The sequence below is a fragment of the Thermobia domestica genome, chromosome 13 (genome assembly GCF_964235325.1).
Source record: "Thermobia domestica chromosome 13, izTheDome1.hap1.1, whole genome shotgun sequence".
NCBI classification, from domain to species: Eukaryota; Metazoa; Arthropoda; class Insecta; order Zygentoma; family Lepismatidae; genus Thermobia; species Thermobia domestica.
This window is the reverse complement of record NC_137466.1, coordinates 15451224-15478429: the sequence shown is the minus strand read 5'-3', so window position 1 is coordinate 15478429 and position 27206 is coordinate 15451224. Positions and strand designations below refer to the sequence as shown.

The window sequence follows — 27206 nt, the reverse complement described above, 5'->3', positions numbered from 1 at the left end:
CAATATACTTTAGAGGTAGTTTTGGAGGTATCATCACCTTCGACACTATTGTTGGATACGCCCAACACACTTGTTACTTTCGTGACACTCACACCACATTACCGAGTGCCAAAAGTTTGCATTCTTTGGAAATGAAAGAAGTCTCCAATTTTACACTATCACAGTGTGCTTAGTTCATTGTAAAGTGCCGTTCTACTACTCCTCACTCAGTACGGAATTTACCCTAACACACCATTACCAACGGTCGGCGGCGAGCACCATCAGCCTGGCCCTGCAATTGCCATCGACAATCGGCATCTCATATGTGTAATTTTTTGATAACATTTTTTTTTCGCTCGGGTTGTTTTCATTAAATTGATAAGTATATGTGTGTACAGGTACCACATCATCGTGGAAAACGTTAGTGAAATGTATGCAACAAAGCAGAGCATGTAAATTTAATGTGGAAAGTAAAGAATCGAAAACGTATTTTCAATTTTAACACATCGAATAGTTAAAACGTCATATATTACAGCTGCATTGTTTTTATACTGTTTACAATATTCATTTTAAGAAATAAAAATATAAATTCCAAACTATAAACATGTAAGAAACAATTAGAGCCTTGAATGCATTTAACTCCAAAATCACATGTCTTCTATCTTCTGAACTATTACAAGAAAGCTATCACAATTACAACACGCCCGAAATCGAACCCCATCATTTGCTTAAATTTACATAGCTCACCTAATGTTGCCGAAGCCATTTCGTGATTCCTTTCATTTTTAAAAACGAAACATGGTTGCGACAGGAAAGACCAGAAAAATATCAAATTTCATAATGAAATGTTCAAAATTCAAAGCAACGGTTTTTAAATATATACTTTTAGTGGTAAGCTTTGTCGTCACTGAAACTAAAGCGCAATCTTCCTCGTGAAAGATTCGAATTCTATCTGGCATCACAGAAACTGAACATGAAAGAATTTAATTCGATCTGTCTGGATAGAAGGAAAATGAAGTAACTGTCTTAACCATTATCAAGAAATGTTTGGTCTTCAGGGATCAGGAATGATATAAGGTTACCACTTCTTTTTCAATAAACGTGGGAATGTTTGGAAGTTTGCTTTTATATGACTAGTTAAGATAACACATTAAATCCGAGAACTGTTTACATAAAACGGAGACGTCTGGTAACTTGTTGTAAAATACAGTTTTCTGAAACCACTGGCTTGCAAAGCATGAATGTTGACGGGATTAATTTTCTATAACGAATAAAGATGATAATGAATGAAAATAACATATTATTAAGATTGAAGAGCCCAATATATAATTCCATGCTCACACTTTGTGATATCGTCATCGTCATCAATATCATGGATATTATACCATTATTATCAGGTCACTTATCGCAACTAAAAAGCTTCCATGGTCCACGGTCTTCAGTAAATCTCTTCATTCTCACGTACAATTTTTCTATTTTGATACCGTCAACCGTAGCCTCCTTCGTACTCTACCCTCCAGCAGGTGCCTTACAGTACAGTTCCGTTTCAGCCAATGTCCCAATCAGTTCGTGTGACGAACAGAAAGTATATTTTATTCTAAGCATTCTTCATATAGAGCAGCACTCAGTTTCATCAGAGAGGACGGAAGAAACCTACTTCGAAATCTGAGCTCCAGAACTGACCACAAATGCTCAATAATGGTGAAGTGAAGAGATTGAGCGGACTAGAGAAGGTGCTATACCTTGATTGTAGTATAGTTTACCTTGGTGAACGTTTCAGGAGCTACAGTGTGAATTGATACATTGTCATCTTGAAAAATTTAGTCATTGTTCAGACGTAATATGCAGAAGATCGAATGTACGTATCAACACAATCACTAGCAGTAATGTGTCCTTGTAAAAGTGACCATAGTTTTAACGGAATACTAGGAAATTGCTGACATGTTTCACGGTAGGTATGCGCTTCTTTGGGCGTCTGCCTACATAAATATTACCTCTTTTTAGAAATAACTTGAGAGATAATTCCTTGAACCATTTCACGCGTTTCTAATTATGAGTGGTCCTCTTTGCATGTTTTTGGCAGCATTTTCTTCAAGCTGAAGCGTTGTAGGAGGTGTTCATTGGTTTGAAAATTCCAACCCAATTGCGGAAGTTTAGATTATAATTTATCAAGACAATCAACGTCAAATGCATCACCAAACTTTTCTCAGGTTGACTTCTTTAAGAACAACTTTGAGGAAGCAGATCAAGCTCCCACTCTCTCCGCTCTTATAATACTCCGAGTACTCTTTCCCTCCATTAACTAATTCCTGAAGAAGAAGAAAAACACACAAAGATAGAGAGAGAGAAAACTTGACACCAATAATTATATTAAGAAATAAAAATAATAAAATTTTACAAAATCACAACACTATAAACTTCTACATTGTTCTTACTTTTCGTTACTAGATTGTCCACTGAACCTTGCAGCGTTTTACCTTATCAAGGATGTTAACACGTTTGCATAAGCAAACTTTAGAATCTTGTCTGCTCTATCCTGGCGCTCTGTTGCTCTGATCCTTTCTTCTTGCTCAAGTGCAACGTGAAATTGTATGTTTTAACCTCTGTAACCGCTTTCCGGGTCTGCCCCCTGCTGTCCCACCAACAATTACTTTCAGGAGATCTGAAAATACTGGTTAAGACATTAAAGAACATTTCCAAAAGAAAATTATAGAACTTTTCCCGGATCGCTCTCAGGTCTCAACAATGAGATGAGCATCTAGCACTACACAAAAATGTCATTCACATGCAACGAAAACACATTAAATAAAATAATACTATGTTCATTTATTAAATGCAGTATGTGTAAAATAATATATAGAAAGAAAATAATCACAACACTAAACACTGATATGGATGTAAACACTTAACTATTTCTATAAACATAAACTTGCACTGCACATTTTACGATGTTATAGCCCTTTAAAATTGTATCACGTATATACAGGGTGGCCCAAAAGCAGGTATAAAGTCCTGCATTGATCAAGTATAACATTCTAGTTTACGTGTTAATTTTCTTCGGCTCTTCCGAGCTTAACATATAAGTATAAACACATAAAGAACAAATAATAAAGAAACTAACTGTAAATGATTGATAACAATAAGAAGTGTTATAAAATACAATGAGCTGATCAGTACGTACTGTATACCTATTTTTGGGCCACTCTATATCTATATGAATGAAATATTATATTTGGAGGTTCACCACAAATACTTTTCACACACCACTAAATAATACACATTGTGAAGAGCACTGTCGGGTAACACTGAAGGTAATCCCACGACGTAAGGTCCTTGCGGCTACGCTGCGAATTCACCAAAAACTCAAGGCGAAGTATCCATGGAGTGAATGTATGTCTGTACGGTATATAAACTCGAAAAATTATTGGGAATTATGAATTGCTTTGCACTGGGTCAGAGGACCCGGGACTTTACTAAATGGGGGCTAGCCGCTGAGTAAATCCTTGAACGGCTATTTGACGTATGCCAATTTACTTAATTCTATAGTGAACTAAACTAACATGTTGGCTGTATCAACACATGGAGAAAACTCCTAGAGTTGAGGTGCTCCAGGTACGAGCCGGGTTGACCGACTGGTCAATGTTGGCAGTTCATCTTAAAATGTAATCAGCTTAAACCACCTGCTTGGAACTGCAAATTAGATGTTGAAAGGTTTTGCGCTAATTCACAGTTCATTGGCCACAATGTAGAAAAAGATAACGATAGTTGATTATGAGAACTTCTAGATAAAACTGGCTGAACGATATTGCTAGTCGACGGTCTGACTAGGTCGCACTTGTTCGTGCTAGTATTACCATAAGTAATGGAAGAAATCACTTAATTTAGTTCCAAGCAATCATATAACATAGTCTTTGTATATTAATGAATAAGGTAGAAACACTGAAGTATCCAAGTAATATAAATACAATTTTCGTACATATAGTTGAGAAAATGTGGTGTTTGTTACTCACTAAAATCTTATTGCAAAACAACGTTTCAAATATGTGTATTGGTGAATCATGAAAGACTCTTTTGTTCGAATTCGAGGGAGAGAAATTGAGTTATTAGAAGTTTCTACCAAAGAAAGAAATTATTTGCGTCCCAAAAATAAAGTATAAATCGAAGAATGGTTTCTGTCTTTCCAAAATATACAGAACGCCCACAAAAATTACTTTTATAATATGGTGACCGTTAAAGTTCAATAATTTATATTTATAGCACCTAACTAAATGTTCATCTTATCTCCTTGGGAATAAGTGCATTTATATTCTCAGTCAGGCAATTCAGTCAGTGTATTGTTCCTGCTTGCCTTGTGTAACTTTTCTGTACTGGTTGTTGAAGAAAACATTTCATCGTTCCCTATTTTCACATTGAACTTCCCTCTAATTATTTTAATGCTGCGCTTTGTATAAGATCGAAATCGTGCCTCAGTTGTTCTTTGTTAACGTTGTCAACTGATCAATCTGTCACTCTTTGCTTGGCACGATCACATTTATAATTGCAATTCCTCAGGATAATGCACCCCCTCAGGAATAATGTAAATTAATCTATTGTTTAAAAACTCAGCTGAGTTAATTCTAGCTGGAGGCGAAAAATTGTGCAACAAGATAACACAAACCCAATCACCTTATCTGGAAGAAGGAAGAATTGCCACAAGAGTGGAAAGAATCAATCATTGTTCCAATTCACAAAACTGACTGTAATAATTATCGAGGTATTTCTCTTCTGTCAATATCCTATAAAATTCTTTCAAATATTCTATTAGCAAGATTGACCCCATACGCAGATGAAATTATTGGAGATTATCAGTGCGGATTTAGACGAAATCGATCAACTATCGACCAAATATTTACCATTCGCCAAATACTCGAAAAAGTGGGAATACAATACCCCGGTACATCAACTATTTATTTATTTTAGAAAGGCGTACGACTCAGTTAGGAGAGATACATTATACAACGTTCTTACAGAACTTGGAATACCGAGAAAGCTAATTAGATTAATTAAGATATGTTTAAATGAATCCCAAAGTAAAATCCGGGTAGGAAAATTTTTGTCGACGAGCTCTCATGTCGAAAATGGCCTGAAACAAGGAGATGCGTTGTCACCATTATTCTTGTTCTGGAATACCCTGTAAGGAAAAACAAATCTAGAAACCAGGGCCTAGAGTTGAACCGTATTCATCAGGTTGTGGCATATGCTGGTGATGTAAATTTAATAGGGGATGATAGAACAATAGAAGGAAATGCAGAGATCTTATTAAACGCTTGCAGGGACATGGGTTTAGAAGTAAATGCAGAGAAAACTAAATACATGGAGGTGCCTAGGGACCGTAATACAGCAAATTATGGATGCGTTGAAATATTAAATAATACTTTTGAGAAAGTGGTTAGTTTCAAATATCTAGGATCAGTATTAACAGAGGAAAATCATATTCACGAAGAAATTAAATGTCGACTAAAACAGGGAATTCATGTTACTATTCGGTTCAAAATCTCTTGTCGTCGCGAATTCTGTCGAGGAATCTGAAGCTTAAAATATACGAAACGATAATCATGTCTGTGTTGTTCTGTATGGTTGCGAAACATGGTCGCTTACTCTGAGGGAAGAACATAGACTGAAAGTATTTGAGGACAAGATCCTGAGACGAATATTCGGACCCAAGAGGAACAGAAATGGGGAATGGCGAGAACTTCACAACGAGGAACTACATAATTTATACGGATTACCAAACATGTTAGGGTCATCAAGTCTAGGAGGTTTACGTGGGCAGGTCATATAGCTAGGATGGAGGAAAGTAGAAACGCTTTCAAAGTCTTGACTGAAAGACCAATCGGAAAACGATAATTAGGAAGACCAAGGCGCAGATGGGAGGACAATATTAAGATGGATCTCGCAGAGATTGGAATACAAAGTAGAAACTGGATGTAGTTAGCTAAGGATAGAAGTCAGTGGAGGGCTTTTGTGAACGCGGCATCGAACCCCCGGGTTCCATAAACCAAAGAGTTAGATAGTTGGTTTAAAAATTCGGCTTTCCGAATTTCCGGTAAGATGCTGTGTTCTTAACAGAGAAATCCATCCTCAAATTATGAAGTCTGATCAGGCATAAACAAACATGAACTACCCTGTCCCAAAGCGAAATTTCCTCAGCCAGCGTTTTCCTGAGTCTTTATTAAATCTATATTAACATGTTCTCTCTTTACATTAACGTTTCACTCGTTGTGAGAACCTTTTATTTTAATTTATCTTTTCACTTTATTCATTGTATTTTTGGAAAGTCCTGTCTTGTAAATGTGATTCGAGAACTACCGTATTTACTTCCGTAATTTTCGCACTGTTTTTAGACGAAAAAAGTTGTTTTGAAACAAGGGTGCGTAAATTATGCGGGAAAAAAATTAGCCACATCAGTGAAGCTCATCTATTTTTCCTCCCAGTCAAAATAACACGAAAATACCGGTACACATTTTCTTTGTAGCAAGAATTGACAACAAACAACGAATTCTAAATTTGTAGAAAAATAACATTAAAAAATTAAGAAGTTTCTTACCTTAGAAATCACTGTCAAATCCTCACGTGCGCAAATTACGCGAGGAAAATAAAATATACAGAAAATGCCCTTCAAAATTGGGATGCGAAAATTATGCGAGGGCGAAAATTACGCGCGTATTTACGGTATTTTAACTTTGGTAATGTTTAATTATAAGAGGAACCATAAAACACATTATATTTCTAATTTCTTACTGTAATTATCCTTGCTCGATGTGGGGTTTCCGCTAGACCCAACTCCGAGACTGGGTGATGATGACAGCATCTGTGTGTGTGTGTGTCATGCATTTAACAAACTGAGTGCTCCGAAATTAAAATTCTCAGGTTTTCCTTATATCCGCCCGTTGATGCTCCATACAGTCATGCAAATTGTATGGAATACTCGTTATTATTTATAATTGACTTAAGATATTGGAAAATATCTTTATTGCTTTTTGAATTTGTAGTGTAGTGTAGTGTAAATTTAGTTCATCAACGTTTTTTATCAATCCAGCACTAACATGTAGATAGTATTTTAAGAAACGTTTACTATATTGATTTATTTTAATTTATAATTGTAGGCAATTGTTCGTGCACCACAGGATTTCTGTGCTGGAGTGCTGCTGTCAAATCGTTGTGTCCTTACTGCTGCGCATTGTGTTACCAGGTAATATAAACGTATAAAGATTAACGCACTTACGATTTAGTTGAAACTTTACAACTTCATACCTTGTACAGTGGGCCACATAAATTCTTGAGGTACAAAATCCGTGAGTTAGGCAACCCAAACCACGCCCGCTCCAGAATTAATTACACCTGGTAGAGTAACTAGAACAGCAGCATAAAGTTGCTCCGATCTGTTAAAAGAACAAATCGTAAAGTGTGTTTGTGTACAGGAGTGAGACGAACGCTGGCCGATGAAATCACAAAAGGGAGTCTTTGCATAGTTGTACTCATAGTAAACAGCACTATACCAGAAAAAAATATACGGACACCAAAGGCACTGATGAGAAGATAACAGTCAGGGGACTTAAATTATCTTATAATTAACTCAAATGAGGGATTATTAACAAGTTAACTTACTTCAAATGACTATACATATATGCGTATTAAATAATATACGGACAAATTTTGCGGTATATGTAGTAAGCTATCTTTGAAGTAAACACAAAGCCTTGCGCTGAGTTTTTAAACTGTTAATAATAGTCCTATCTGTAAATCAATTATTAAAGTATGGATCGATCATTCGAGGAAGAGCCCAGCCTCCAATGAAAATTTCGGGGGTCTAACAGGACCTGAGCTCGTTGGTTCCGGCGCCACTGATTGGTACGTAATACTACTTCGAAAGAAGAACTTGTCCGATTTCATTATTCGTTAAATGATTTTTCAAAATGTTAAATATTGGTATGCAGTAATTTATTTGTAAATATTAAAAATGCAAAATTAGATAACACTCAATCGAGTTAAAGAACTTATCCGTACTAAGCATATTTCCCCTTAGGTTGCAAATACAGTGAAACCTGTCTATGTTAGCCACCATCGGTTCGATCGAAATGTGGCCAACTTACAGAAAACAAGTGTGATTGGTGTATTTTTAGAATAGGATTTCTAATATTACTTGATTGTAAAATTTTAATAAGCAGTGGCACGAAAGCTACTTATAATTAATGTGTATAGAGTAATCATAAAAATATACAGTAGTAGAAATTATTACTATAGTATGTTTAATATATGTGCATACCTTTATCTTCCTGAAAACTAGTCTGGTACATTGGATTATTCGGATTGAAAACACAATAACACAAACAACTATGAAATAGAAGCGTATGTACGAAGTTTATTGAAATTAATATTTTAGCACACTGAGTTATTGAGATTGAAAACAAGAAAAGCTAAGTTATAAATTGAGAAATTCATATGCAATTTATATGACTTCTTTTCAGTTGTTACTCAATGGTGGTTCACTCTAGACGTATTTGTTTTATTCTTTTTGGCAGATATGCACATTCTAATAGTGTAGTAATGAGCTAGAAGTGATTCCCTCGGAGCAAAAGATGTTTTGAGAAAATCTTGAGGGAAGTCTTATCTCAAAAACTACGCTATCTTTTGACAAGCAGACAGGTACCAATAGTTGACAATTGAGATGGTTAGTTTTAATCTTGAGAGTTTTCCGGCATTACTAAAGCTCCCCATTGATGAGAGGAACTGATATAGCTAATGGTTTTACCAAAACAGACAGGGTAAACAAATACATACAACAATTTCCTGAATTCCTCTACGTGCTTTTCTTATTCGCATCTTCTTCCATCACCCTTTTATCAGGGTAGTGTTCTGGCCATTGACCTCCAAGAACACATACTTCTTTATCTCCAGTCACAAATACAGAACATATGCTTCTCATATGAGAATTCGAAAGAGTTAAGAAAAATAAGAAAACGGTATTTTGCGTGGCCAAGATACGTAGGTACAGTTATCATTATCGTCATAGGATAAACATTGCTTCAGTGTGGCTAACTTCCAAGATAGACAGGTGGCAAACTTATTGAGTAGTAAGTAACGAATGTCTTATAGGAAAATGCAGGTTCAAGACGAACTAGGCCAAGATAAGCAGGTCGCCAACTTAGAGAGGTGGCCAAGTTGACAGGTTTCAATTTATAACTGAAACCTTTGGAACCTTCAAGGAACTTAAAAGGCAACATTATGCTGAGAAGGAGAATCCCCCACAAGGGGGGCTAAAGGAAGTTTCTGAGGGTAACTCAAAAATTTTAAATAGCAACCCCCATCGTGTGGTACCTCGTTTAAAGGTAATCACGAGTAAAGACCACTTGTGAAAATTGTAAGTCGCTAGCATGTCCATAGCCAACATGGCGGCCATCCGTAAAGGACGGTCGAAGTGCGTTCAACGAATAACACTAAATCTCGTCTCCAGAAGAAACGAATGCAGATAGAAACATGAAACCTTTTGGAACCTTTAAGGAACTTAAAAGGCAACATTATGCTGAGAAGGAGAATCAAAGGCGTAATTACTACTTTAGTAAGTTAGATATCGCCACAATATTTTACAAAATATCAAATGATCCTTCGCCTAGCTTGTAGTCAAACCGCAAAACGAAACTTTATTTCTTCAGTGCTGCACACAATAAAACAAGAGGAAAACACAAGGCGCCAAATGTTGAAAACACATCAGTACTCTAGTGACATTATGGCTAAATTTTCGAATTTTCGGAGAGCAAAAAGAAAATTCCGACAAAAGAGTAGTTGCTTGTAGGCATTATAGCCAATTGGAAGACATACAATAAATATGATGGTGAGAGAAAATATAGTACTTTCGTGTTGCTCAGGAGCAACAAGGCCAAATAAATGGTTATACTAGTAAACAAACTAAAGACGCATTATTTGCCGCGTAGTAATTGTGGTTCAGTAGTCAAGGCGCTCAAGCAGTAATCTGAAGGTTCTCGGATCGGATCCATGAAGAGCCAGCATTTTTTTTTTTTTTTTTTTTTTTACTTTAGAATTTTTGGTTGCGATTCATCAGCGATGACACACATTTTATTACTTTCAGTTATTTGAATACTCGGATGTTTCAATACTTGAACTATCATATCTTCAGGAATAATTATAGTGATAATAATAAACTAATAATAATATTTATCTCGTAGCAGATTAAAAGTTAGGAGCTCACTATCGCTCAAGCCATATCATTACAAGCAGAAACGTGACATTTGGAAAGAATATTTCGGTTTTGTTTAATGTTGCTCACGAGAAGAAGAATTTCTCATCTCGTTTCTAAAACAAAACAAACAAAATCGAAAGGAGAATTAATATTTTACATTCGAGACGGGACAAAGCTAACACAAATTGTCGTCTCGCTTTGGAGATGGGAATCAAGATGAGACGAAAAGTGTCGTAAGCATTTCTAGTCTTATCTGTATTCTTGAAATAGTGTATGTCCATTCTTTAAGTAACAATCGCTTTCTAGACTGAATCTTATACACTATTTTGTTACTTTGTATTTTGGAGCTCACTAAATTTATTAGGATGTGTGTAGGTATTTTTGTAGCAAAGCTTTTATGATTACTTCTGCATATCCTAAAAGTTAGTTTATTATATGCCTTACTCTTCAGTGATATTGAGTTAATTTTGTTCCAGTTATTTTCCTTAAAACGTACAGTGGCGAACCGTAATCCCAAAAGTAAAATAGGCCCGATAAACTAATAACACAAATAACATTTAATGTATCATAAAATGTTTAAAATGATAGTCAATATTCTATTTTCCTTATTGAGTTCAACAAAAGAATACCAAATCTATTTATTTTAAAGACTTTTCTAGCTGTATTTCTTACACTGTTTACATTTAAATATGTGGGCATGTATACATAGTAGCTTTTTTGCTATTCTTTAATTTAACAAGAAAAAATGATTATTTTAATGGGAAAAGTAGACGGAAAGTAGTCTATTATTATTATTATTATTAGTAGTAGTAGTAGTAGTAGTAGTATTAGTATTATTCAACAAATATTTAATCGAGGAAACCACGTAATGTGTATTAATGGAATATTCCCAAATATTTTGAAGTGAAGTTCATATATATTTTTCTGTCTGGGATTTGCAACGCGATGAGGGGAATTTTCTTCACACTTGCTGTTTTCATTTCCTGCATATTTGAAAAGGCAGGAGAGAAAAGTAAGTACATTCTTACAGTAACTGTGAAATTTCTTGGATAAACGTTAGTTACTTGCATCTCTCACTTTAAAGGAAATATCGTCATCCGCAATAAAAATTTCTCATATACTCTTTCATATTTTCATTAATAACTCAGTTTTCTTAATGTAAAATTGCTTCTTTGTGCTTTCCATAACAAAGCAGAATAGTGATGAATAATTATTTATGACTTTTGGGAAAAATAAAGCAAAATAATCAAATTATAAGCAAAAACTTTGATTATTATGAAACTTTAGTCTGTCAGTTAATTACACAAAGAATATTGCGAGGGAAATTTTAGGGAAAATGACTCCACAGAGTGTACAGGAATTACGAACACTCAAAAATATGTAAAAGTGAAAGAACAGAAAATATTGTATTTTTTAGATGAGCATACAATTCACGCTTCACGCAAAGTTACAATATGGGAAATAAATCAATATCTTCAGTTCAAATTACTGAAGAAGACAGAAAATAACTATTTAAAACTCCAAGTGTAACCCTGCGCTTGGAGCGATTCTATTAGCTATTTCACAACATATTGTCGTAAGTTGCCTCTGTGGTCAAGCTTGTTTAATAATGCTGTTATAGTTCTAGAAACGAAGGCGGCGTTTCGAGCCTCAGTACAGTATATTTTTTAACATAGGGATGGCTTTCTTTAAAATATGAAGTTCTATTTTCAAGTGCTTGGAAAAACAAAATCAGATGAACTTTTTCGTTTCAAAGCTAAGCCATATTTACTCGCCATGTGCATCAATTATAAAAAGGAACGTTAACATTCTTACAATATCAACATATTTCAATTCCCGGTGGTAGTTAGCGTACGCGCCTTAGGCGTAGGAGACCCGGGTTTCGATTCCCGGTAGGAGCTCATGTGGTTCGGATTCCATATTAATCAGTAGTTCCACGTCTCATATAGCCTTTCTGCTGACCGGAACGTTAAATTCAAAATTATCATCACCACCCGGTGATAGTTTACGTGGTTCGGTTTTTACGTTACGTCTCATATAGTCTTGGTGTTGAAACGGACGTTAAACTCCAATCAATTTCACTCATTAAGAACAGACTTCTTCGTTAAATACCAATTTGAAACCATACGTCCAAAATGAAAATTATTCGTGCTCCTGATACATACATATATATATATATATATATATATATATATATATATATATATATATATATATATATATATATATATATATACAGGGTGGTTCAGTAATGTTGGACAGCCCTGAATAAATCGAAAGCCAGAAGAGATATTAGCAAGAGTTTGGTGGATCCAGATACTTGTGGAAGGGGGACGTCTTTTGAGGTACCACACAATGTTACCAGGTTAACAGTGTTGCCAGCTCAGTACAAAGTTGTATTTTTTTAAATGGAACATATAGAAGTTTATGCCATCAAAAGAATTAGTACAGAATGTGAATACCAACAAGCGAAACCGCACCTGTCAGTGTTGCCAAATAAGGAAGTTATAAAGCTTCAAAGATCAAGAATTTAAAGTGCCCGTAGAGCAAAACTAGCAAAAAGGCAAGAAAAATAATACTACGGAATGAAAAGGAGTAACCGAAGGAGTAAACCAAAGAACGCACAGCATCCAGTGAGTAACAGGGTTTCCACAGTAAAGGGGGAAAAAATTGAAAATTTTGCAGTTGCTATAGGAGGAAAAGTGCCCACATGACATAATGCTGGAAACACCATAGAAAGTTCATGTAAAATTCAGGAATCCTAATAGCGTTTGTTCGAAATCAATATCTCTAACCGTTTCCGAGATACACCAAAGGTGTGCGGAGTTTGCAACACTGCATAATAATTCCCTCGCCCTCTAAACTACAGGAGCGAGTAATAAAAATGATACGCCTAACAAAATGTAAGAACTACACGGGTCTAATCGTCAAATCAATTATGCAGTGTTACAAACCCCGCACACCTTTGGTGTATCTCGAAAACGGCTAGAGATATCGCTTTCGAACAAACGCTATTAGGATTCCTGAATCTTACATATACTTTCTATGGTGTTTCCAGCATTATGTCATATGGGCACTTTTCCTCCTATAGCAACTGCAAAATTTTCAATTTTTTCCCCCTTTACTGTGGAAACCCTGTTACTCACTGGATGCTGTGCGTTCTTTGGTTTACTCCTTCGGTTACTCCTTTTCATTCCGTAGTATTATTTTTCTTGCCTTTTTGCTAGTTTTGCTCTACGGACACTTTAATTTCTTGATCTTTGAAGCTTTATAACTTCCTTATTTGGCAACACTGACAGGTGCGGTTTCGCTTGTTGGTATTCACATTCTGTACTAATTCTTTTGATGGCATAAACTTCTATATGTTCCATTTAAAAAAATACAACTTTGTACTGAGCTGGCAACACTGTTGGCCTGGTAACATCGTGTGGTACCTCAAAAGACGTCCCCTTCCACAAGTATCTGGATCCACCAAACTCTTGCTAATATCTCTTCTGGTTTCCGATTTATTCAGGGCTGTCCAACATTACTGAATCACCCTGTATATATATATATATATATATATATATATATATATATATATATATATATATATATATATATATATATATATATATATATATGTATATATATATATATATATATATATATATATATCTATATATCGGGTGTTGCAAAATAAGTCTTACAACTCTTGGGAGGTGACTCCTACCAATAAGACAAGAAAAAAAGTTCTCTTGAACTTTCGCCTATCGGACATAGTTTCAGATCTACAAGGTGCCGAAAGCGTGGGAAAATGACTTTCGGACGCCAATAGTTCGGAAACTATCCAACGTAAAGAGGGCGGGTAAAAAATTCACTGAAGAAGTCATACCTGCTCTATTGAATTTTGCATGTTTCACAATCCTACCATGCACGCGCAAGGGATTCCCCAAAGGAACTTAGGGAGTCCCGGGTAATCTGCCGAATGAAAATTGATCTAAATGGATATGAATTGATAGGGTTTCTACCAGGTAACAATAATTCGTTTGTATTAAGTCGATATCTGGAACAAATACAAAATGGCGGACGCCTTCATGCAAGTTGTGTGTGGTTGCATAATCGCCAGGTACGGATGCTGGCCAACAGTGACGTTCTGAGTATTAAGTGTAGCGAATTTGTACTCAAATGCTCTAGAAAGACATCTCGAGTTTCGGTAGAGCACAACACATGAAGCAGGGTGATTCACATGTGTGGAAACACGTAACGAAAAATGCCCAGAAATGAACTCATACTTACTAAACGTGAGTTCAAAGCGTCGGAAATGTAAGGAATAGCACCAAGAACATGAAAGCCATTGCCGATTCACCAATAATATTCCATCAATCAGACGCAATATGATCTTCACGGTTGCATAACAATAAGGATGCAACAACTGAGGCCAAGTTGAAATTGTGCAAGGGGACTCACTAAGAAAGTGAGTAAACTAAATGAATGTCTCTAGTGGGATCGCATGATCGATATTGAAATGTGGCCAATGTGTGTGTTGATATCGACATGTAGCTAATGGACAAATGTGAACATGTGCCACTACTGCTGGGACAACGTCCCACGTGGGAAAAATAGGAAAACAACTACTCGGGTCTTGATGCTGAGGCCGTGGGTTCCCAGTAGGATTAGAAACTGCGACCACGCGAGCGAAAGCGAGCACTCTAGCCCTGAGGCTCGAGGAAGCCTGACTTTCTCTGTATTCATTTCTTTAAGGAGTACCCACTTTGTTTGGCAAGCGCTCTTGTACAGCCTCCCGACATGCTTGTGTGTTTCATTTTGTTACTCCTACTGAACAGTTGTAAACAATTAGAGGTTTAAAACCTTTCTTCCTATTTCTCATGTCGTATTATTTTCCATATGTATGGTGTTCCAGATGTAGTGTTACATGCGCCAAATTGGTTCATTTTCTTCTTTGTCTTGGCATGTGCACTGTGTGTAAGATACACATTTCTGGAGGTATTTTCCTATATTTCGAGTACGTCATATGTCCCAGAAGACGTGGGACATGATACAAGTTTGTTATTTTCACCCTCTTTCAGAATTTGAACCATGGATTAAGGGATTTGTTTTCATATATTTCGACTGTGGGACAATGTCCCAAACAAAGAGGGATATTGATACAATCGTTTTGTAGTTACGTTCTACCAAAAGGTGCACCAGATGTAATAGCAGAATGTACAACGTTATTTTCCTAGTTTTCGCACGTGAGACGGTGTCCCAGAAGTAGTGGAACATGTTGACATTTGTCCATTAGCTACATGTCGATATCAACACACACATTGGCCACATTTCAATATCGATCATGCGATCCCACTAGAGACATTCATTTAGTTTACTCACTTTCTTAGTGAGTCCCCTTGCACAATTTCAACTTGGCCTCAGTTGTTGCATCCTTATTGTTATGCAACCGTGAAGATCATATTGCGTCTGATTGATGGAATATTATAGGTGAATCGGCAATGGCTTTCATGTTCTTGGTGCTATTCCTTACATTTCCGACGCTTTGAACTCACGTTTAGTAAGTATGAGTTCATTTCTGGGCATTTTTCGTTACGTGTTTCCACACATGTGAATCACCCTGCTTCATGTGTTGTGCTCTACCGAAACTCGAGATGTCTTTCTAGAGCATTTGAGTACAAATTCGCTACACTTAATACTCAGAACGTCACTGTTGGCCAGCATCCGTACCTGGCGATTATGCAACCACACACAACTTGCATGAAGGCGTCCGCCATTTTGTATTTGTTCCAGATATCGACTTAATACAAACGAATTATTGTTACCTGGTAGAAACCCTATCAATTCATATCCATTTAGATCAATTTTCATTCGGCAGATTACCCGGGACTCCCTAAGTTCCTTTGGGGAATCCCTTGCGCGTGCATGGTAGGATTGTGAAACATGCAAAATTCAATAGAGCAGGTATGACTTCTTCAGTGAATTTTTTACCCGCCCTCTTTACGTTGGATAGTTTCCGAACTATTGGCGTCCGAAAGTCATTTTCCCACGCTTTCGGCACCTTGTAGATCTGAAACTATGTCCGATAGGCGAAAGTTCAAGAGAACTTTTTTTCTTGTCTTATTGGTAGGAGTCACCTCCCAAGAGTTGTAAGACTTATTTTGCAACACCCGATATATATATATATATATATATATATATATATATATATATATATATATATATAGAGAGAGAGAGAGAGAGAGAGAGAGAGAGAAAGAGAGAGAGAGAGAGAGAGAGAGATATTAAGTATGGTTGTATTTTTCATAGGGCCATGGTGGCTTAGTGGTAGAGCGTTCACATCTGGTGCATGGAGTCCTTGGTTCGATCCCAGCTTACACAAATTGATATTTATGGTGGAGAAACGCCGTGTGCGTGGGTTTTCTCAGGGTTCTCCTGTTTCCTCCCACTTTCTTCGTTCCACAATTTTCATTCATTCATCATCACTGTCTCCTTTACCTAGCCGACATAAGCATGAGAGGTCAAACTTAAGATTTAATTTCATAATCATAATCTGCATCTTTATAAAACAACTTGAATAATCATGTAGATGTATAATGCTCAAAATTGAATTAAATCTCAATTTCAGTAATCTGAAATATCTTAGGTTTCTCATTTTTTTACCTCAATGTGTTTAGTTATTTTATACTTTATAGGAAGAATATTAGCTGCTATATAAGACACAATTATCTATACCTTTGGCGTGGGAAACCCTGGTTCGATTCCGACGGGAGCTCATGTGGTTCGGATTCCATGTTGATCAGTAGGTCTCTTCTCATATAGCCAGGCTGCTGAAAAGGACGCTAAACTTAAAATCAACTCACCACAACAATTATCTGTACATTGAATTTAATTAGTAAATCGTTATTGTTATCATAAGTGCAAGTTTATAAAAATAAATGTATAATAATGTTTGTATATAAAATAGAGTTTGCGTAATGTTGTAATGCCGAGCTAGGGTTGCAACAGTGGACAGTTCAAACTCTCAATTCCATCGTTCTAATTATTTCGCTTCAATGTTCATGTTCCAAAGTGGTGCCTGAAATGCATTGATATACCAGACGCAAGCAGGCAAATAGTCGCTGCGGTCATAATTTTTCATAATCGGGATTCAATTGCTACGAAGCATATTTTTACTTTGTGCTGAAGCATTTAGATCTCTTCTATTTCTAGCAGTAGCTTCTATTTCTATCAGTATGTGCAGTTGGTTGCTCCAACAACTCATAAAAGTATTTTTTATTTGCTATCAGCTAGGATTCACTCCTTATTTCGATGTTGTTTGACTTAAAGTTAACACTGCATAACTGTTTAGTATTCTGTTCCACTTTCCTTCAGGCAATTTTTTGTCGTTAACAGGCAATATTGTACTGAACTTGTAAGTGCCTCTAGGCGTAAGACAAAATCAAAATGTTAAAAGAAATGTTTTAACATACTGTTCTGTGAGTACTAGCGCAGCAGAGGTTTCCATTTATGTTTACTTGATATGTTTCTGCTCTCCTTTAGAAATGACAGATTTTTGTTTTCGTCTATATATAAAATTAATTCGTCCCATTACTGTTTGTTTTCAACGTTCAATTTTCTTGACAAAAATAACATTTTCAAGTAAAGCTAAACACTCATCTGTATCACAGAAAAACAATATGTAAAGTTTTACTTTCCTGTTAAAATTTAATGCTTTTCTAGAACTATATGTGCTAAACAGTGATTTATTTGTAGAGTGGAAGAGGAGTTTACATAATTACTGCTTTCTCAGGGTAAGAAGAGTAGATCCACCCCTTTAGAAAACTAACAATTCTCATAATTATTATGTTAGGCAATGTTCCTTCTACAATACTGCAACTATAGTTTGCATCTCAAGTAATATGCAACATAATAGTAATAATAATAATAATAATAATAATATTTTAGTATGGGACTTATAATAGACGGACTTACATAGACGGACGTATCGGACTTTTAGTATCATAGAAATTTTTATATGAGGCATGTATTCATGAAAATAGTCACTTCCTGTTAGGTACTCATTTGGTTCTCCATTCCCGGCGGAAGCTCATGTAGTGAGGATTCAACGTTAATCAGTAGGTTCAGTCTCATATAGCCTCGCTGCTAAAAGTGCGTTAAACTCTACAATGAAATGAAAACTTTAATTTTACGTCCCACGGTTATGTCGGCTAGGCTAAACGAGATGGTAATGATGAGAAATGAATGAAAGGGTAGAGCGAAGAAACTGGGAGAATCCCGACAAAACCTAGGCACACGGTATTTATCAACCAGAAAGCTCACTTGGCGGGAGCTCAGATCGAAATAGGGGGCACCAGAGGTGAACCCTCTATCACTGAGCGACTGCGGCCTGGTTTAAACTCTTGAAGTCTAACGTGTAACGCTTCCCAAGTGTAACGCTCCGATTTTGATAAAATTTACCAGGTAGATACTACACATAAACGAATACGTGTTTTATATTTTCTGCGGAAAAACTGTTTTAGGGGCAAAAGCCCCCACCCAAAATTTTGAAAGTTGACGTTCGAAAGGCAAGAAAGGCAAGTTGACCTAAGTGTGTGAAATTGTGCACATATATTGTAGATGTGAGTTGAGGGAATACGTGATTCGAATTTTCCTTAAAATAATAATAATAATAATAATAATAATAATAATAATAATAATAATAATAATAATAATAATAATAATAATAATAATAATAATAAAACGGTTGGGTAGACCGAAGCGTTGATGGGGGATTTTACGCCTAAAACCGTTTGTCCGCAGAAAATAAAAAACGTATTAGTTTATTTTTTTGCATATTTTCCTTACAGAAAGTTTCGTTGCAATTCTTCCTGTTCTTTAGGCACTTCAGACAAACTGTTATTAGCACTTTTGATATTTCGTGATCAGACGTTTGGAGGGGTCCATGTTCCAGCCAAGCATTTTTTTTTATTTTTTTTTTCAGAAAAATACGAAATACGTATTCCCTCATTTTACGTCTACAATATCTGTGCACAATTTCATTCACTTCTGTCTACTTCTTGCGTTTCGAGCGTTAACTTTCAAAATTTTGGGTGGGGGCTTTTGCCCCTTAAAACTATTGTTCAGAGGAAAGTATAAAAACACGTATAGGAAAGAGGGGCAGGAGTACGCAAATTTCAATTAAACTTATATTTTTTGGTAAAAAATAGTTACAACGGAAAACTTTTACATGGAACACAAAACTTGAACTCTCCTCTACGAAATGTGAACTCAACTTTTATACACCTCTGTCCTTGGAGGAACTATAATTTGTAAAATGAAAACATTCAAATTCGTACTCTTGCCCCGATATGTGGGGCAAGAGTACGAAATCAAAGGGGCAAGAGCACGCACTCAAAAGAGCATTAACAATTATCACAGTTGAAGGTGCCTACTCCTTCATATGATGTGCATTGTTCATGCCACCATTCATGGCATCTTGCGCACTTGATCCAGTCTTCTATTGGTGGATCACTGTAGATGACATTGCATAATGGACACTCGTACACTACTTCCTCACTGACCTGAGGAGTTACCTTCGGTTGTAGCTTTCTTGGTACAAGTTGATGTTTGCCTTTGCTCTTTGGAGGGCGCCGTTTCAGAAGTAAGTTCTGCTTGAAAGGAGAGGATGTCAGAATCTCTGATTGACCTCTGGAGGATCAAGATTTTTTTGTTCGAGGGTTTGGTGGAGGAGGAGGACTGACAACCACCAAAGGAGTGCATGATGTGGACGGTCCACAGGGGCTCCTGCTTACTTCCAGTGAAGATCCAGCTTTACTAGTTGGAGTTTTGGTAACCGATGAACAAGCAGCCGGCAGAGGGTGTTGGATATGGACAATCTGCATGAGTTCCAGCTTGCTTCTAGTGAGAATCCAGCGTTACTGATTGAAGATTTGGTAACAGATGAATGAGAACGAGCAACCGGCAGAAGACTGTTTGAAGTCGGCAGTCCGCATGAGCTCTTGCTTGCTTCTAGTGAGGATCTAGCGTTACTGGTTGAAGATTTCGTAACAGATGAATGAGAACGAGCAACCGGCAGAAGAGTGTTTGAAGTGGACAATCCGCATGAGCTCTTGCTTGCTTCTAGTGAGAATCTAGCGTTACTGGTTGAATATTTCGTAACATGAATGAGAACGAGCAACCGGCAGAAGAGTGTTTGAAGTGGACAATCCGCATGAGCTCTTGCTTGCTTCTAGTGACGATCTAGCGTCACTCTTGAAGATTTCGTAACAGATGAATGAGAACGAGCAACCGGCAGAAGACTGTTTGAAGAGGACAATCCGCATGAGCTCTTGCTTGCTTCTAGTGAGGATCTAGCGTTATTGGTTGAAGATTTCGTAACAGATGAATGAGAACGAGCAACCGGCAGAAGAGTGTTTGAAGTGGTCAGTCCGCATGAGCTCTTGCTTGCTTTTAGTGGGGATCTAGCGTTACTGTTTGAAGGTTTGGTAAAAGATGGAGGAGAACGAGCAACTGGCAAAGGAGTGTTTGATCTGGATGCGCCACATGGGCCCATTTTTACTTCCAGTGAATCATTCAATGAACGATTTTGGGCTCTATTCAGGTCTGATGCTTGATTTGCTGCTTCAGGAATGCTTTCAGCTTCAGAGCTGGCTTCTACATTTAAGTCTACCACATCCGCAATAGAAGGAAGAAAATCTTCATTGAACACATCTGAATTCAGTGGGACAACTCCAGATTCTTGAAGGCTGGATACCAAGTCTCAGTAGACAAACTCGCAACTTGGAATTAGGCGGGATGGATGATTCCTCATCCATTTATCACACACTGTTAAATACCAGAATTTCACTGGGTCAAAAAAGGAGCGATCTAATGGTTTCAAATTATGGCTAGTATGGGGTGGTATACTCAACATCACTATCACATTTTGCCTGCAGAAATCAATCGCCCCGATTGAAATGTGAGAGGTTTGATTGTCAAAAAGTAACAATACCTTTTCGTAACCGGATTTGATCGCACATGTTAGTGTAAATAATATAACCATTCTACGAAAAGTTGTGAGTTGATGAACCGGAATCAGATATCATTCCCACAGAACCCAGCGGCGAGCCATCGAATGATTCTTGTTTCATTCGTTTTCTAGGAAATATCTGGGGAATAAAGGAACCAGATGCACTCACCAGGAAACAGCTGTTATGTTAACTCCAAAGTCACTAGATACAGTTTTATTCACAACTGATTTTTTGTCGACTTTTGAAACTTTATGAGGAACCGTATTTATGCCAGTTTCGTGCATGTTGTAGATATCCCGTGGAGGAAAGCCGTTTTCTCTTACAAGATCTTTTAGACAATTAAAAAAGCGTTCAACTTGTGGCTTGCTAAAACCACGAGCTCCCCCCAGACCAATCTTTGAAGGCTGTCGAAAAGCAATAGTTAAATGCCTACGACGGAAAGACTCTGTCCAATCTCTCCCTGCCGTTCGATTCACATGGCTAAAGGATATGGGGCAACTAGTTACGTTCAGCAAAATTGTATGCCATTCTTCTTAGTTCTTTTAAAGTTAAGCCATAGAAGAATTGATCCAGTAATGTGATATATTCCACTAATTCGTTCTCCATTTCTTCGGTAAATAGGCCTACTGGCTTTATTGTGCCTAAAGACGTTGCAGATTCTCATTTAAAAAAGGAAAGAAAAATTCTTAATTCTTATATCAGTAATGGGAATGCATAGGATACAAAAAAAAAATCAGATAATATTTAGACCCTTTATAAAAATATATTTCCAAATTCAGCTTATTCCATCAGTTACAGAATGCTTGTCACCTACGAGGGTAACTTGAAAACTTCTCGTGCTATCCTTGATGAAGCTACATATTGTCAAATGTTAGGTTAGGTTAGCTTCGTATATCTTTATAAGATTCCATACCAATCATTGGACTGATACCGCCTTATGCAGAGTCGTTTTAACGTATAATTACTAAAGGACTGACTACTACAGGAAACATATGGTAGTCGAACTTTTTAGTATGGCGCTAATCACGCGTCAGAACGACCCTGCATAAGGCCCATTGAAATTTATTACTGAAGACTACTGACATTTAAGATAAAAGAGGACAAAGCGTAGCATTTCTGAAACCTGAATAAAATAAGCAAGAGTAATGTTATTTAATAACTGCAGATTTAACTATCTCACACGTTTATCTGTTTCGAAAACTCAAACACAACCTTAGATACTGTTATGTAAGGAGTGGTATTTAGAATAACAATTTATCCCTCGTACATAAGAAAATATCAGGGTTCTTTAGGATTCTTAACGTTAGAGGCTATATATGGGAACCAGTATTAGTAAAGTTTGCCGTCACTCTCTATTACAATGGAATCTACATTCTTTTTTGATTGTTAGATCTAAATAAAATTGGATTGTTTTTTCATAGAACAGAAGGGGCAAGAGTACGCATGCGTACCCTTGCCCCGTCGGTATCTGCGTACCCTTGCCCCCTCACTACACAATTGGCTTTTCCGTGATGTTGTACAGCAAACTGTTGGAAGAAAGTCAATTTACTCCACCCTGTCAAACAATGGATATGTTAGAAACTAACGCTTTATAGTACTTTGAAATCGTTAAAAAATTGAGTAAGTTATTCCTTAAGTACTTATGTCCCAATATTACATCAAACTATTAGAAAAACATAAATATTTACCTAGATAGCTTGTAGTTTTCCGCAGCACACTCAAACTTGTTTAGGTTCTAGACGCCGTTAACATCAAACTCCACATGACGCATTATTGCGATACGCGAATATATTCACCTGATTTTAGGGAATCGTATTCTTACCCCACACGTACTCTTGCCCCCCTCTACTCTATTCGTTTATGTGTAGTATCTACCTGCTAAATTTTATCAAAATCGGAGTGTTACACTTACTAAGTGTTACATGTAAGTCGATTGGTCTTCCTCCTCTAGAAAATTCCCAGTAAAAGATCTTACTCTATAACAGTGGTTCTCAAACTTGTTCTTACCGCGACCCACATTTAATATTAAAAATTACTTTGTGGCCCATCTACTTTTATGGTAGTATTTCAAACCAATTACATTTTTAAATCATATTTCTAATTTTTTTATATAAAGGTAACACAGATCTAACACTATTTTCAACGCAATGCCCTACCCTGTGACAGTTTTTGACCCAGCCATTCTCTTGCCATCTTAACCCAGCATCTCTATTGGCTGTACAGCAGGGCAGGGTTCTGAGTAACCACTTATTCTAAACCTCATTAACAAACGCTTTCAATTTTCATTTCCTGAATGGCGCTTACTTTACAACATATGTTTCTGCATCAAAATAAAATTTTCACAATTAAAAGAAAAAAACCTTCTCGCTACCTACTAAAGAAACTACCCGCGACCCACACTTTAAGAAACACTGAACCATATGCTCTTTCACATTCAGAAACCGGATTTACTTTCAGATTCAAACTCAGATGTCTCGCACCACAGACGACGATGCTAATACTTAAAAAAATCATTCGACATATTTGCTCCTTGGCCTTATATTCGCTTTGAAACTTCTACACCTGTATATCCTTTTATTATAACACGTTAGAAAAACATAATTTTAAAGATACACTCCCGAATCTCGATTCAAACCAACTACAGTCATGACATGTGTTCTTTATAGAGATGCAAGGGCTCGGAAAAAAACCGGCTTTTTAGGAAAAAAACTCGGTTTTTTCTGCTTTGCTTTTTTGCTTCGGAAATTTTGGGCTTTTTTCAAAATACTGCTTTAAATTGATAAAACAGACTTTGTATCGCTTCTCTATAACACAAAAAATCATTTAATTAGTGGTTGATGCTGATAATAATATAAAACATCGAAAATAAACTATGAATTTCGAAAAAATATTTCAAACAATTTTTCTTCAACATATTTACATTATGAATTCCACAGGATTAACCAATGTATATAATAAGAATTTTTTAACCTCCTATATACAAAAGTAAGCAGAATTGGCAAGAACCGTGGTTGTTTTTGAAAATGCCAAAAACCCGTTTTTTGGGGGATGTTTAAACCAGGCTTTTTTGGTCTAAACCAGGCTTTTTTGACTTAGATTTTTTGCTTTATGTATTTATATTACATATTCACAGAAATAGCCTAAGTTTGTTTCGCCTTGATGTTATTATGCAACAGCGGGGTTATGCCGGAAGAACTCCCATAAGCTTAAAGAAGTGCGGTCAGTAAATTTCTTAAGTTGAGAATCTCCCGCCCTAGCCATTGGGAAAATCCCGTCATTACTTGAAATGTAAGACAATAACGGGAAAATCCTGTTATTGCTTTGCATGTAAAATTTAAAGGTCAACGTACCATAATCAGTACGCTAAAACTGAGGTATTAAATTACAAATTTAGTACCGGTACGTAGATATCATTGAAAGTCCAATCCAAGCTAATGTTGGAAGCTACGTAGGCAATCGATAAATTTTGCCAATTTCTATCAATATATTTAAGCAATATTGGCTTCTTTATAAAACAACACGCATTTAGGCATATAGAAATATACAATTTGGTTTGGTTCGTATATTTAGGCTTAACATCCTTACGAAATACCGAGGTTATCAAGGAGAAGACTTTCGCTTAAACTGACATCCGAACCGCTACTTGGGTTACGCATGAAAGAAGGATTGTGGTTCGACCGAGAATTGAACATGGGACACCTTGATTAAAAGGTGAAAGGGAAATAAAACTATTGCAGGTGGTTTGATATCTGGAAACGTTACCATGAAGTTCACACGATTCGCATTTTTCATTCTTTTTATTTTTGTGGTTTAAACCAGTTATTAAAAAAAAATGTTGGTGTAAATCAGCCAACCCTAAAAGTAAACACTTCTTTTTAAAGAATACACAAATAACTAGCAAAATAGTATGTAGTATTTTTACTTCAAAATATTCCATACCCTCTTTGTGAAACAAAATAAAATTAAAATAAAACATGAGAGAAATACTTAGATTTATATGATACACTTAAAGACTGCACATCTAGAGCTTTTGGTTCTGTATATTCTTGAAATTCTACAGTTAAGTTTTATAGAACCACCATCACAGTTTACCCAATCCTCAAGTTTTCTGAATTTTTAACAAGAGGGATTCAACATATCATTACGGAACTCCCCCCCCCCCCAAAAAAAAAGACTACGGAATATATTTAAGTTAAGCTAAATACAACTGCACAACAAACATGACTGAGTGATTAGCTTTTGCGCTTCTATCGGGAAGTCCGGGATTCAACCAGCATTCGACCATTCTCACAAAGCTTTTCTTCATTCCATCTGTGAATGTAGAAATAGTGCGTGTACTGTGAGTTGGGCGACTTCCTTTTTTATTGTTTTTAAATCGTTATTATTACTAATTACCAGCAGTGACGGTTTTGCGAAGGTTAGGGGGGCGGTCTTTCGGACTGAAGCCCGTTCCCCAAAGTTACGGAATGTCTGCAACAAACGAAATATCTATTATTTATGCCTTTACTCATAAACTTTAAGCTCCCGTCAAATAAAAATTACGAATGTTTAAAAAAACTAAACATTAGTAAGAAACCCTTCCCAAAATACTTTTCTAAATCCGCCACTGATTCTCAGTATAAAATGATTTTTAAAGTTGTATCCGGAAGATTATTGCTAAACATATAAACGAAACGAAATATTAGTTATGCCTGTACTCATAAACTTCAAGCACTTCCCAAATAAAATTAGGACTTTTTAGGAAACGAAACAATCAGAAAAAACCCTCCTAAAGTACTTTTCTAAATCCGCTACTGATTATTTGTATAAATTGGTATTCAAGGTTGTGTCCGGAAAATTATTGCTAAATCACTTCACAGCTACAGTATAACAGAAATGTGGAAGTACGGTTTGACGGATATATTGAAAAACGTACGCTTTGACGGATAAATAGAAAAACGGGCAAGTTTAACTTTTGCGCTAGAAGCTAGAGTACTAAAAGCTCTTAGAAATGAAACACGGATGACAAACTAGAGAAGAAAAAAGATGTCGATAACTCAAAAGTTAAAATAAAGTTAAATAGCTTCTAAAATTACCCTCAAACACTACATTCTTCATGTTAGCTTTAATTCGTAAAACATGTGCTCCATCCATCTTGATGGTGAATTTCAGAGCGAAATATCACATTCAGGTCATGGAATTCTTATCTAACTATAGAATATACTATAAGAAAGCTATTTAGATAGAAAAATCATGAAGTTGAAAAAAGCCAAAATTTCCAAAATTCTCGTTTTTTTCCCAAAAAAGCCGGCTTTTTATGTGAAAAAAACCATCGATTCAAACAAGCCGGCTTTTTTGCATCTCTAGTTCTTTATCCGATATCTTGTATAGGTACGGTTATATAAGGATGAGTTGAATTTAAGTTCCCTTAAGTAGCGACGCTATTCACAAGAAGTGAAAAAAACTAGAAAAAACTGAGTATCACTGATTGTTAGTATTGCGATTTAAATTCATATTGGGAAGTAGTTGTTTTGTATTTGGAAACATTTTGTAAATTGACAAAATTATGAATTACACGTGCAACCTTTTATGGAAAACATAAGGATCATATATGTGTGTGTTTCTTCTTAGCCCGGGACCGATCAATTATCTCGCGAAATATACAGATGAAGAAATCAAAAACACCACGTCTTAAATAGTTTTGAAAAGGCTATCCAATGATAGCAAACGCAATCCCTATTCCTATCTACTTCGCGTAACTTCAAAATTTTAAATGTGAACCCACATTTTTTATTGCACATTTGGACTCTCCAGAGAGAAATGATTAACGATTTGACCCAGAGTTGAAGACAGGTCCTTCACAGATGGCGCTTGAGTCGACACACAAAAAAGGCGAGCAAGAAAACGTTACGAAAATATCGGTTATCAGTCCCGTAGTCTGTAGTCAGATGGTTAGCGCACTGGAGTCCGGCCTCTGTCTTGAATTCGAATCCCCGCAAGGCAATCTGTTT

At 36.3% G+C, this 27206-nt stretch overlaps 1 protein-coding gene across 4 annotated transcripts in view; it reads left to right on the top strand.

The window, feature by feature from the left end:
• Nucleotides 1-27206, top strand: part of LOC145668025 (trypsin-like) — a 139739-nt gene that overhangs the window by 22286 nt on the left and 90247 nt on the right. For all 4 annotated transcript variants that reach the window (XM_081735491.1, XM_081735490.1, XM_081735492.1 and 1 more), the window contains exon 3: nucleotides 7125-7210. In XM_081735491.1, coding sequence (XP_081591617.1) covers nucleotides 7125-7210 — 86 coding nt within the window. The remainder of the gene's footprint in view (nucleotides 1-7124; nucleotides 7211-27206) is intronic.